The sequence below is a fragment of the Elgaria multicarinata genome, chromosome 8, assembly GCF_023053635.1.
Source record: "Elgaria multicarinata webbii isolate HBS135686 ecotype San Diego chromosome 8, rElgMul1.1.pri, whole genome shotgun sequence".
NCBI classification, from domain to species: Eukaryota; Metazoa; Chordata; class Lepidosauria; order Squamata; family Anguidae; genus Elgaria; species Elgaria multicarinata.
In genome coordinates this window covers 56,011,077-56,024,267 of record NC_086178.1, presented here as the reverse complement: position 1 = coordinate 56,024,267, position 13,191 = coordinate 56,011,077, and the positions used below count along the sequence as shown (strand labels likewise).

At 45.6% G+C, this 13,191-nt stretch overlaps 1 protein-coding gene across 1 annotated transcript in view; it reads right to left on the bottom strand.

Moving 5' to 3' along the window:
• Positions 1-12,858, bottom strand: part of SLIT1 (slit guidance ligand 1) — a 133,787-nt gene extending 120,929 nt beyond the window's left edge. Inside the window, exon 1 of the mRNA XM_063132549.1 lies at positions 12,633-12,858. Within this exon, the coding sequence (XP_062988619.1) occupies positions 12,633-12,832 (200 nt within the window). The 5' untranslated portion in view covers positions 12,833-12,858. The remainder of the gene's footprint in view (positions 1-12,632) is intronic.
• Between the last annotated feature and the right edge of the window lie 333 nt (positions 12,859-13,191).

Here is a 13,191-nt window from a genome sequence, read left to right as displayed (position 1 = left end):
TCAAAAAGACCTAGATTTTCATCTCTTGTCACCATCTTCTGCAATAAAGACAGACAAAAAAAAACATTCAGCTTTTCTGCAGTCTCCTCTTCCTTTAGTACTCCTTTAACTCTCTTGTCATCCAGCCGTCCAACTAGCTCCCTATCTGGTCTCCTGCTTCTGATGTATTGAAATAATTTGTTATTGTTGGTCTTAACATTATTAGCAATATGCTCCTCAAAATCCCTTTTGGCATCCTTTATTGTCTGCTTGCATTTCTTTTGTGCATGTCAAGTGTTCTTATTTGTTCTTGTTTGGGCATGGCTTCCATTTTCTGAGGGAAGGAACCCTTCTTTTCTCTAACATTTTCCTTGATATTGCTTCCTAACCATATTGGTGATCTGACCGTCTTGAATTACCCTTCCAATTTCCTTTTTACTAATCCCCTCATTTTTAAAGACCTGTCTTTTGAAATCAAAAGCTATTGCGTTGGACTTTCGTCACAATTTTCCACTTAAATATAAATTACATTTGGTAGTGCTATGGTCACTCTTTCTTGTAATTTCAACAACATTAATATCTTGCACTAGAGTCCAGGGTTGCCTCCCTTCCCGTTGATTCCACAATCAACTGTTATAGGGCACAGTCATTCAGGATATCTAGAAATTTTACCTCTTTGTCGGGACTGGAACAAACATTTATCCAGTCTATGTGAGAACTGTTGATGTTACCCATTTCTATAACCTTTTCATCTTTGTATGCCTTGCTGGTTTCATTATCTATCTCAAGTTCACTCTGAGCATTTTGGTCAGAAGGACAATAGAATTACCCCAGTACTAAATTACTTTTGGGACCTGATATTGTCACTCACTGCCATTCTTAGGAGAAGTCTGCCCTTTTTGAAGTTTCTACTTAGTTTGACAATATGTCCTCTAATATACAGAGCAACAAGGCCCCCAGTACACACTTCCAAGTCCTTCCTATAGAGTTTTTATCCAGTTATGACCATAATCTATTGGTTCTCTATTTCACCAGGTTTCTGTTATGCCCAATATATATCTATATTTTATTTTAAAATCAAGTATTCCAACTCTCCCCTCTTTACTTGGAGGCTTCTGGCATTAGCATAGGAGCACTATATGGTGTCCTTCTCCAAATATTTCTGGTGTAGGCAGTTTCCCCTATGTCCCTTTGTCCTCTTTGACTAGCTATCATGCTCTACGGTATGCTTGTAGCCTGTTTTTACCCATCCTCATTTGGGGAAATCAAAAACATTTTCACTTTCACCTTCTAGGGTTGATTCATCTTGAAGTGGAAGCTCCCAAATTTAAAAGAGAGCTTCGGCTATTGGGCGGTATAAAAATGTAATAAATAAATAAATAAAATAAAAGCTGCTCTGCTATCTTTATGATGTTAAGCATCAGCAGACTGGTTCTGATCTGGTTCAGCTCCTTGCTCAGCTATGAAATCCATTGGGCAACCTTGGTCAAATCCCAGTTTATCCTACCTCAGACGACTGTTGTGAGCTAAAACACTGTTCAGAACTCCTTGAATTGAATACAAACATAATAACTATTTTTTTAAAAGAAAATCCTTTCCCATCTCCTCAAAGTAGAGGAGAGCTTCGGCTATTGGGCGGTATAGAAATGTAATAAATAAATAAATAAATAAATACTTAAGCAGAGCCATATTGTAGGGGCCAATGTAGCACATTTAAAGCAAGTATATATCTATATTTAAAGTGAACCATAAACCAAAGGGCAATTGGTATTTATAAAGAAACAACTAGCCCCAGTGCTGTGAAGTGTCCCCTGGAGGCAAATCCTGCAGCTTTACTGCCCATTATTAGGGCCTCCTTCATCCCTGGGATGATCCATCCCTACTAACAACCTCAGCTTCCATCAATACAAACACTGCAGAGTTTTTAAACTAATATTTTTCCAGCACGCAATTCCATGGAGAGGCGAAGTCAGCGTTGCCATGGCAATGCATAGACAGCATCTGCCTGGGAAGTAGCTGAAGGGAGAAATTGGAATAGAATTGCAAATTCCCCACAACCCAGGAAAGGATCTGAAGGAAGGGAAATGCAACATGACTGCCAGTGTGATCCACTACAAGCCTTCTATGCTGCTTCAACCAGGGAGCACCAAGAAAGACTGCTTTCTGCCAAGATAGTAAACTCCCTGGTGGGGGCTAAAAACTCCCATTTCAGCTAGATGTACTTGCAACTCCTAACACACTAACACACACACACACACTCCCAATCCCAGAGGGCCTGTTATTTATTTGCTCCTTGATAGATCCGGCTGCTACAGTACATTGACGTGAACATATGTGCGCAAATACTGAGAAAGGAGAGAAGGTGTTTTACTCTGACTCCTAACTATGCCAATACACCATTGCTGGTTCCAAGTTTTTAAGGCAAGAAACCCTCAATAGGCCTCCTTCCTCAGTAAGTCTACCTTCCCATTTCCATTGTCTCCAGCTGCTGTTGCTCCTCCTCCTCTTTCTCATCATTGCTGTGGATTGCTGGATTGCTTGCTTGACAGGCAGGCAGCCAGTGAGCAGGCAGGCAGGAGCATCGACTGCTCCTCCTTCTCGTCACTACCGTTGTCTGAGACAGAGGGAGAGGCAGGTGAACAAGCAGGTGGCAATGCTGAAGAGAAAGAACAAATCGGGGGGGGGGAGCTTTTATCAGTGAGCCACTGCTGGGGCGTGGGCCCTTGGCAGGTGCCTGACCATGCCTACCTTTGACGCCAGCCCTGCAATACCTGCTCTGGCCTACCTCAGTATTCCCACATACTGGTACAGAAAGCCTTATGCAGAAATCAGTGAACAAGGAGAGATTTCCCTGGAAATCCAATCCATTTATCTAAGAGGAAACCAAACAAACAAAAAATCCCTAGAAGCTCAGAAAGACAGAACTTCTGGACTGTGGCGCTGGCAAATCAGGATTGCAGTGCTTCCCAAGGAGAAGAAGCCAACTCTTGTCTCCAAGCTGCTGGCTTAGAAAAAACAATGCCAAATGTAAGCCATGATGCCGCTGACAAGCCAGCACCCAACTCTAAAGCAATATCCCCGGGAAAGGGCCAGAAGCCATCAGTCATATTGTAGGGGCTAAATGCTAGCCAAGTCCTCCTCCCCCTACCCACACACTCCCTCTTTCTATGCTTTTTTCGTTGCTAGCTGGAGTCTGAGAGCTGCCAAAGCTGCAAAGCATTTCTGGGTTCCTTCCAGCACTATGCCTGTCAGCCTGTTCTGTACCACACGACTGGCATTAAATGTGGGCAGAAGCCAGTCTTTACCATTCCAGTTTGAGAGCCCCGTGCTCCCTTTCCAGCTGCATCTTAATTTCTGCTGATTTGTTCCCTCCTTCATCCAGAGATGATGGGTTAAGAAGTCACTTGACCAATCATTTATATCAAGGATATCCCAGATCTGATTACTGTGTTATGTTTGATGTGATTGGATGTTACATCCTTTTGTTATAAATGTAAAATTCAATAAAAAATATTTATTAAAAAAAAGAGTTTAAAAAATCACTTGATCATTGAGTCAATGCAACAAGGTTTCACTATTCTGAAAGCGAGCAACGTTGACCTTATGTGGATCAGAACAGTCCATGTTTCCCTTTGGAGAAAATGTTAGTATTCTGCAGGACCTGAAAGCACACTATGAAGATGGTGTTATCCTGACAAAAAGGAAAATAAATCATACTGCAACTACTGTACAGATTATGATAGTTGCAGCACTGGACTAAACCGAGGAAGCAGCATGCCAGGAAGGTTTCAAAAGAAAAGGTGAGAAGGATGACTTCACAGATAATAAAAATGTGATGCACAGCAATGAAGCCTAACAAAGCTGTGGCTTAAACCCCTCAAGACAGGGGTTGAACCTCAGACCTGTAAGCTGAATCGAGCCCTCTAGGATTCCCATGGCCCTGTCACACAGTGTGAATGCAACGCGAATAGCTGATAAGAATTCCTTATTTATTTATTTATTTATTACATTTTTATACCACCCAATAGCTGAAGCTCTCTGGGCGGTTCACAAAAATTAAAACCATAATAAGTATTATTATCTTAAGTATTTCTTAAGAGTGCTATTCCTAATTATCTGTATATGGTGACTGTAAGTGTTCAGTAACAGGCATGACTAGTTTTATGTACATGTTGTGAGATCACTATGAGTAATGGAATATATTCTTGGAAATGGAGGGAGGATGCCATGAATGGGTCGGTCATACGTGCTTTGGCTGGCTTCACTCACCATGCCTTGCATTTAGGTAAATATGAACTTTTAATATTGATGTAGATTGAGAATAACCTAAATTTTACTATGTTATCAATAAGCTTGCTACTATCTTCATTGTACTTTTAGTGATTGTAACTTGTATTTAAGAATGGTTGTGATCTGCCTCATCTTAGCTAAAGCTTGTTATTCTCTTAGACGGTCTGAGTAATAAAAAATATTCTTGAATACCATATTTGTATTGTCTGGCTTAAGAAAAGTTTCAGAGACCCCTACCCATACATTAATTCTTGAAGCCCAAACACTTGGTAAAGATTTGCAAATCTATCACTAAATGGAGTCCATCCTTTAAAGCCATTGTATTCTCTCTTGATCTGGTGAATCTCAGATGTACCCATTCAAGTTTGAGAAATAAGCCAGTCCAATAGAGCGTGAAGCAGTTACTAATTTCATCCCCACCCCCTTTCTCCTGTCTCCTGAATGTTTCCCAATTTTTGCACTGTTTTCACACCACTCTAAAAGGTTGATATAGCTCTCCTATGGTTTAGATACTGTAACAGCTAAAACCATGCTGGTATTTTTGTGTCTCTGCCTGTGGCCCAATCCCCCTTCACCTTTGGCTCTGCGCATCACTGAATGCAGCCACTTTACCTTTGGCCCTGCGCATCACTGAATGCAGCCACTGAGAGCTGCTCTGAGAGCTGCCCTTTGGGCTGAAAGACGTTATACACCCCTGCCCCAAGAAAGGTGCACTGGCAGTTAATTGAAACTAACATTATACCGAAGGGCAGATTCAGAGTAACATGGGAGAGTGTGTGGAAGAACTCAAAACAATATCTTGAGGGCAGGACAGATAACAGTTTCAGAAGGACCTATTTTCAATGTCTGTGGCATCAAACTAGCCTTAAATCTTTATATAAACCTCATACTCTCGATAACACTTTGGGTATTACAGTCCACTTTGTCGACTTTAGCCAGGAAGAGCTTATGCAACAATAAATGCGTTAGTCTTTAAGATGCTACAAATCTCCTTGTTGTTTTTGCTGCAACACGCTAGCAGGATTAACCCTCTGAAAGTTTATATTTAATGTATTTCTCACAAAAAGTCATGTTTTAGTACGCAGCTTACAGCTAGCCCTGGTTTATAATGACAGCCTTTGTTCTGCCAGAGCTATCTCTTGTAAATTAGGTTTAATTTCCTGAACAACCTATTTTACAGAGGTGGGTCATTTTTTAATACTTAAGGGTGCAGCCCTATGCATATGTAGATAGAAAAAAATCCTACATTTCCCAATATTGCCCAGTCAGCCATGCTTTCATAGGACTGTGCCCTTAAGGTATTAGGAAAAGACATCAGTTAGGCTATCATAATCAGGATCTTCCCTGTCACAGGAAATAATTGAGAGGTGAGAAGAATTTCTTATTCTGAAAAGCTTTTGAAGTACACAGGACAGTGATTTACATGAAACAGCCCTTTCGGAACAAAGGCTGTCATTAGAAACCAGGGCTAGTTGTCAGATGCATACAAAAATATAGACTCTATAACTCTTAAGAACCTCAGGAAAAGAAGGATTGCAATTGGCCACTTTTGAATAAGCTATGGCCCAATTTATATGCTTACTCTAACAATATGGGGGCATGGGAGCCACCGTAGCACAGCTACTTCCCACACCTTTCTGGCAATGTGTAAAGGGAAGCAATCGCATGGGCAGGCTGACTGGTTACTTCCCATGCCAGCATTGCTCTGCTGGTGACACTGCAATGAAAAATTACCATGCCAGTTGGCCTGATCGCTTCCTTTCAAACATTACCAAAGCAGCAGGGGAAGCAGCCACAATGCAGTGGCTCCTACCCATTCAGATATCAAAAGAATTGGGTCTATGAGGTCACACAAGTCTTTCACACAAGAGGTGTTGTTTCTCCAGAACAAATGTTTGTCTTCTGGTTGATTGTCAGTTGACCATATGTCATCCATGCATTGCCATACCCCTGAGGCCAAGGACATGATGTCGTTGGCTCAGAGGCTTTGGTTTTTACTGTGGTAATCTGTGTCTTGTCATTATTATTATTATTATTATTATTATTATTATTATTATCTTTATTTGTATCCCACCTTTTGCCCAATACTGGGCCTCAAGGCGGCCTTACAAAATTTAAAACATATACATTTTAAAATCTATGAATAGAAATAAAAAAAGTTTTAAAATATATTCCAATATTAAAACATTAAAACATTTAAAATACATGACAATTTTAAAAGACCTTAGTTCAGACGGAGGTCCAGATTAATCGCCAAAGGCCTGCCAGAACAAAAATGTTTTTTCCTGCCTCCAAAAGCACATCAAGGAGGGAGCCAGTCTAGCTTCCCTGGGAAGAGAGTTCCAGAGCAACGGAAGGCCCTCTCCCGTGTTCCCACCTTGTGCCTGTGATGGTGGTGGGATTGAAAGAAGGGCTTCCCCAGAAGATCTCAAAGCACAGGCAGGCTCATAAGGGAGAATATGGTCCTTCAGATAACCTGGACCCAAGCCGTCTTTGTGCCTATCAGTGATGGCTAAAACAGAGTGTAGTGTTTAATGGGTAATGTATTTATTCATTTATTTAAGCATTTGTATGCCGCCATTCAGCCAAAAAAGGCTCTCACAGCGGCTTACAAAAGTATTTCTTGAAAAGTCCCTGCCCACAAGCTTACAATCTATTACATTTTTATACCGCCCAATAGCCGAAGCTCTCTGGGCGGTTCACAAAAATTAAAACCATAATAAAACAACCAACAGGTTAAAAGCACAAATACAAAATACAGTATAGAAAGCATTATACATTCACTTTATACTGTTTTCTGTGCCTAACATTCTGTTTCCTTAATAAATATAGGGTTGTGTTGTTGTTATTGTTGTTTAGTATTTTGTAGAATGCCATTTATGCATAGCAAAATATGTCCTATAGAGTAGAAGTAGGCAGCCTTCTGGAGCTATGGGCACATTTGGCAATTTGGGACATGGTTTTAAATATTGGATTCTATATATTTCACCCCTGAGAAACAGCCAGGGGAACATAAGAGCTGGCATATGCTGCATCTAGACCTACAACCTATCTGTTAACAGTGAAGCTGCTCTCTCTCATTTCCCAAAAGCAAAAACAAAGCACACACCCCAAAAAACCATGCTAGATCCAACATTTAGCTACCCAGCTACACTGTTAACTAACATACTGGGTAATACCCAAGAATAAGGGAATAGCATCAACTGCTCAAGGAACTAGAGGAATGTCTTGGGCCATGTCATGCTGGGAGGATGGAGTAAATATTATCTCACAAATGACCAAAACTAGAAAGCATTTGCAAAAGACTCAGCAAACAAGGAAACAGAAAAGCGGTTATCTTAATGCAATTAGGCTCATCTTTTACTGCTTGTCTTTTATTCAGCATACCCGAATCAGGGCCAATCCTACCATTAGGTAGAGTGAGGTGGCCACCTCAAGCAGTTGATATTATTATGAAACAGCAGAAAATTATTGCTTATTTCATGTATTGTTATTGTCTTTTTACTACCAGAGAGGTTCTTCTGGGATTTTAACTCTTGGATATCAAAATAATTTGACCAGACTTGGGGATTATGCAACTTGTTTTTTGGGGAGGGGTACAATTTGCTTCTCCACCTCAGAAAGTTGGATCTGCTTTCAGTCTATCATCAATAAAGGAGGGTTGTATCCCCATTGCATAAAAGAAAAATTAAGACCTGGAGACTAACTTAAAAGTTATGGCTCAATTCAAACATCACATCATGCTTGTGTTAACCATAGTTTAGAACTCCAACCACAGTCTGACCTTCAAACATGCAACAAGCAAACTATGGTTTAGAGCAGTGGTTCTCAAAGTGGGCAGTACCGCCCCCTTGGGGGTGGTGGGATTGCATAGGGGGGCGTAAAAAGGCAAGGGGGAGGCAGGGGGCACTAAGATGCAAAGGGGCGGCAGGGGGGCGCTCGAGGTGGTCTTTTCCAAGAAGCGCTTCTCCAGAAGGTCTTAAAACCAGGGACATTTTTATGGGAGAAGGTAGTTTGGTCCCAACCCATATAGAGGAAGAATCCACACATGTATTAATACCGTTTAAGAAGAGTCCTTTTAACGGTGAATTGAAATGTTTCAGAAGCACCAAAACGCTGATGAAGAGACATATCCTGCTTGGTGTGCCCCGCCACGCCAGCTGCAAAACAGAGAAGTTTGCTCTCTTTTTCCTCCCTTCCTTCGCAAGCCTGTGGCGGGTGCTTCAGATTTTGAATAAATATTCAATTAATTGTTACTGGTTTGAATTTTATTGTTATTATCTTCCTTAGTGGGTCATTGAAAACTGCTATTCTGAATAATGATTTTTATAGTGTAGGGTAGGGGGCACTGGGCATGAGTTTGTGGAACCAAGGGGGCGATGACCTGAAAAAGTTTGGGAACCACTGGTTTAGAGATACTCGTCTGCTTTCATTTTCACTCCTCTTAGCATACACCTTCATAAATTCCCATGGTTTAAACAACCCAGAGTTCACAACCCAACAACAAACCATGGGCTCTCTTTCTGGGATGTTCATGTTTAACAAACTATGGTTTGTTAGCACAGTGCAATTTACACATCACGACTTCAACAACTCAAACCATGGGTAAGTACTACAAACAAACCAGGCCAATATGGTATTTGGAATAGGCCTAACTGAACTTGCAATCTAGCCAACTCCGTCTTGTCCCACAACAGTCCCAAAACAAGTGACAAAACATCATATCTGTACAGATGCCCCCACATCATTCTATGATTTGTGTTGCTTTCCAGACCTCTGTGCTTGACAAAGGATGCTTAGAAGTCTCATTTGCAGCAAATTGTAAACAGCTAAAAATCCTCTTCCTCTCTTCTATATGTCCCATTGGCTCAACTCAACAAGGCAATCAAACACCTACGGTGAACAGAGCAAAGGCTTGGACTCGAACTCTCTGAAGACTAGGTGGTAGAAAGAAGTTTAAAGCCCACACAATACTTTCCGTAGTCCTAACACCAATTCCCTTTTAAGAAGTAGGGGAGTCTGTAAAACATCTGGTGCCAGTCTTTGCATGTGGCAGATTACAGAGGAAGATGGGGCACGTGCTAATGTTATCCACCAATTCCTATGAACTCACAAGGTGCTCCCAAAACTGTTGCATTCCTCCTCCTCCAACACTCTTTCTGTCCATATTGAGGAGGGGCTAGGACTACCATAAGCAGCAATAGCACTCCAGTTGTGAGTGACAAGCCAGTCCCCTCTTGTCAACACAGCATGGTATCCCTTCTTGGCATTGCCCATCAGAGCAGAGTTGAGTGCTTGTGGGTAACACACACACATTCAAAGAGAGGAGCCAACCCGCTCATCTACACTCACAAAGCAGCTCCCTGTGGCTGTGGCATGATAACGACTTCAATGAGGGTAATTAAGGTGCCAGAGAAGGAAATGCCATTAAAGAAGGCATCCCGCAGTGCTGCTAACTGAGTTCACCAAGCAGGCTTTGTTGTGCATAGGGGCATCCACAGGCCCCTGACCTAATTAGGCTCAATCTGAGGGCATTAATTGGTTTGTAGAAGGAACAATAATAGGAGTGGGTGGATTGCCCTGTATAAGATCTTTGGGACACACAATGGACCAGGCCTCCTCAGTGCCTGCAGTATGGCTAGTCCAACTCATAGAATCTGCAACATTGACGGGACGGAGGACTGTGTGGCTGCCACCTTAATGCCACACTTGGGGATTTAAGGAGGCTGGATCCCCATAGCTGGCCATACTCAGAACAAATCTCATCATAGGAAGATGATAGCCAGAGGAAGGGAAGCATGTGCAAGTCTCTCTTTGGCATAATTCATGGCAAGGTAAGAATCTTGCAAGAGTCCAGCACTGGCACAATATCTGCAATGACCCACTGTGGGAATATTAATGGTATTGTCATTTGTACAAAGTGTTTAGCTACAGGCTTAGCTCAGGTCCTCGCCAGCTTCTGGTACATCTGATGCACGTATGAATCTTTTCCATTCGTATTTTCCACCACATGCCATTCCCATTCTTTACTAGGTAACCCTGCAGTCAAACATAAATCTGAGAGCGTATCCTATGCATTAAGCACTGTCCCAGCCTGTCTGGCTACAAGAGAGACATTCCTCAGAGGGAACAGGAGACAGCAAATTGGGGGTGGGAAGCAGTGGGGCTCTCAGTTGAGACTAAGGGGCTTAAGCAGAGCTGGAAGGGGGAGACGATCAGCCTAACACGGGAGTTGCGGGGCAAGATCAAGGGTTAGCAAAGCCTACCAACTCTCTCCTACAGACTTTGAGCCTCTATGCCTCTCTGTAGTTAGCTGTCTTTTAAAAAGTCCAATGAACATGGAAAGAAACACAAGGTCAGGAGGTGCAAGAGGGGGATATTCTGCTCAGCTGCAATAAATCCAACCACTCAACCCCCTTGCCCCACCCCCCAACCTAAACAGCACGTTCCAGTGCTGCATCCCGGTGAATTATTTAGCATCCCCTCCAGCTTTATTTCCCTTTGCACCCCCCACCAAAGCAATGGCCACCAGCAGGCTGCAGAGGAATGAGGAGCATTCTCCAGCCCCGGCAAGCGAGTATGTTAGGAGGAGGGGGCGTTAATGATCAGCCCCTGTTCCAGCTGAGCTCCCATTCCTCCCCTCCCCTCCCCTCCCGCCTTTATTCTGGATAATTCAGAACCTCACATGCAGAGATGAAAGGCACACACAGTGCTTGGGCTGCCATTCCCTTGTCTGTCTATCCTCTCCGCACACGCACACATTTCCTTGCTCGATCTCCCCTTCACTTGCCTCACATTTTGCTATTGCTCCAGGCTAATCATTGGTATTGCCTGGGTGGGAAGGCTTGATCCAGAAAATGAGTTCTCTCCCCAAATGTATCCTCCTCTTTCTTCACCCCTCATTAAACTGCTGAAAGGGGAGGGGGAAGAGGGGGGCACGGGGGAGTGTGTGTGGAGAATAGACCACCACAGCTGCAGACTTGGCAAGAGGAAGCAGTCCCATAGGGACTTGGAGAGAAAGCAGCAACTCAAGGTTCCACAAAGAGCAGACTTCCGCGAGATCCGTCATCTTCCTTGGTGCACTGCTTAAATTAAAGCCCCAACGCGCACAGGGGCTCCGCAAATCTCCCTAGTAGAACAAGCCCCTGAGTTTCAGTCTCATTCGGGTAACCCGTGAGTGCGCCCTACAGATGAGTTGGACTGCGACTCCTATCTTCCCCAGCCATCAGTAAGCCATGCTGGCTGGGGATGATGGGAGTTGCAGTTCCACACATCTGGAAGGCACCTGGTTGGGGAAGGCTGTAATTTAGCGGCATGTATACCAAATGATGCAAGTGCTGGCACACGGGTTCACACCCCCTCTAAGTGTGGGCTTTTACGAAGGAGGAAGAGGAGGAGGAGGAGGAGGAGGAAAGATCCTGATACTGTGCCAGCTCAGGAGAGACCAATTTACTAGATTTCGTCTTTTCCCACTCATCCACTCCTATTTCCACAGAACACTCCCCCTCAACAGACAGGCATCCACGTAGCTTCAATGAATAGTTTCTCCACAGAGAGCCCTAGAACGGACACAACGCACACGCAACATAAATGAAGAAATCAACAGCCCCAGCCGAGCCAGAAAAGATTCACACCCGCCGCGTGAGCGCGCAACCACACACACACACACACACACACACACACACCCATCCAGCGTGGTGGAGGAGGAGGTGTGCAGGAAAGTTGGCCCGGTCCCGGCCATCATCCCCGCTATTCTACGTCTGTGCTGGAAGGAAGCGCAGCCGCCGGATCGCGCCCAACAGGAGTCTCCCTCGCCTCGCCGAACCTGCTGCTGGCCAGGCCACCCCGTTGTGGTGCACGTGTGCGAGGGAGGCCGGAGAGCCGCTTGGTGTATGTATACACCCGCACACACACACCGTGGTTTGGGAGGGGGTCACACCCGCACGGGCGCGCGCGGCGGCTCCCTAACAAAGGCAATCGCTGAATTGTTCGCGACGCCCCAGACTGAGGGAGGCTCCGGCTGCTGCCTCAGCCCGATCCAACTCCCTCCTGGCTTCCCGACTTTCCCAGAGGAGACCTTCCTTTCCCCCATCTCGGGCGGCCGCCTAAGCGCGGCGTCCCAGCGCGACGCATCCTAAGCGGCTGGGCTCCATTGTGAGGGGCGGGAGGAAGGGTGTGTGTTTGTGGGAGGGGGGGGGCAGCACTTGCGGAGCTCCCGAGGGGGAGACCCGAAAGCGAGAGCGAGAGCGAGAGCGGCGTCCGGAGGAGCTCAGCGCCGCCCCGCCGGGATCAAACGCTTCCCCTTCCTAAATGGCCCCTCCAGGCACACGGGACGCCCCCCACCTCGGTTCGGCGGCACTTACAGCCTTTCTGCGCTCCTCGGGATGTTCTTGGGGACGCCGCGGAGCCCCAGCCCGTGACAGTCGACCGTCGTGCCGCTGCAGGCGCACGGGGCGGGACAGGCGCTGGCCCGGACCCGGCAAAAGGCCGCCCAGGCCAGCAGGCAAGCGCCCGCCTGCAGCCACACGCCGCCGCCCGACGCCGCTCGCTTCTTCGGAGCCATGCTGCCGCCGCCGCCGCCGCTGCTGCCTGAGCGAGCGAGCTAGCGAGGGGCTGCCCCGCACATGATCTCACGGCGCACTCGCTGGGGCGGCGTGGAGGGGCTCGCCGTCGCCTCTGACGCAAGCCAAGGATCCCGGCTTCTCCGCCGGCGCCTTGGCGTGTCCCGGCCACAGAAGGAGCAAGCTCCGGGCACGGGCAGTTGCACACTAACACGCGCTCCCTTCCCCTCTGCTCTCGCTCGCTCTCAAGCGCACGCATAGGGAGCACTCATCCATCAATCCCAGACGGCAGGAGCAGCCTTGGCTCCACCCCCAACCCTCCTTTGGTCTCTCCACCCGCCTCGGGCGCAGAGATTCCCCG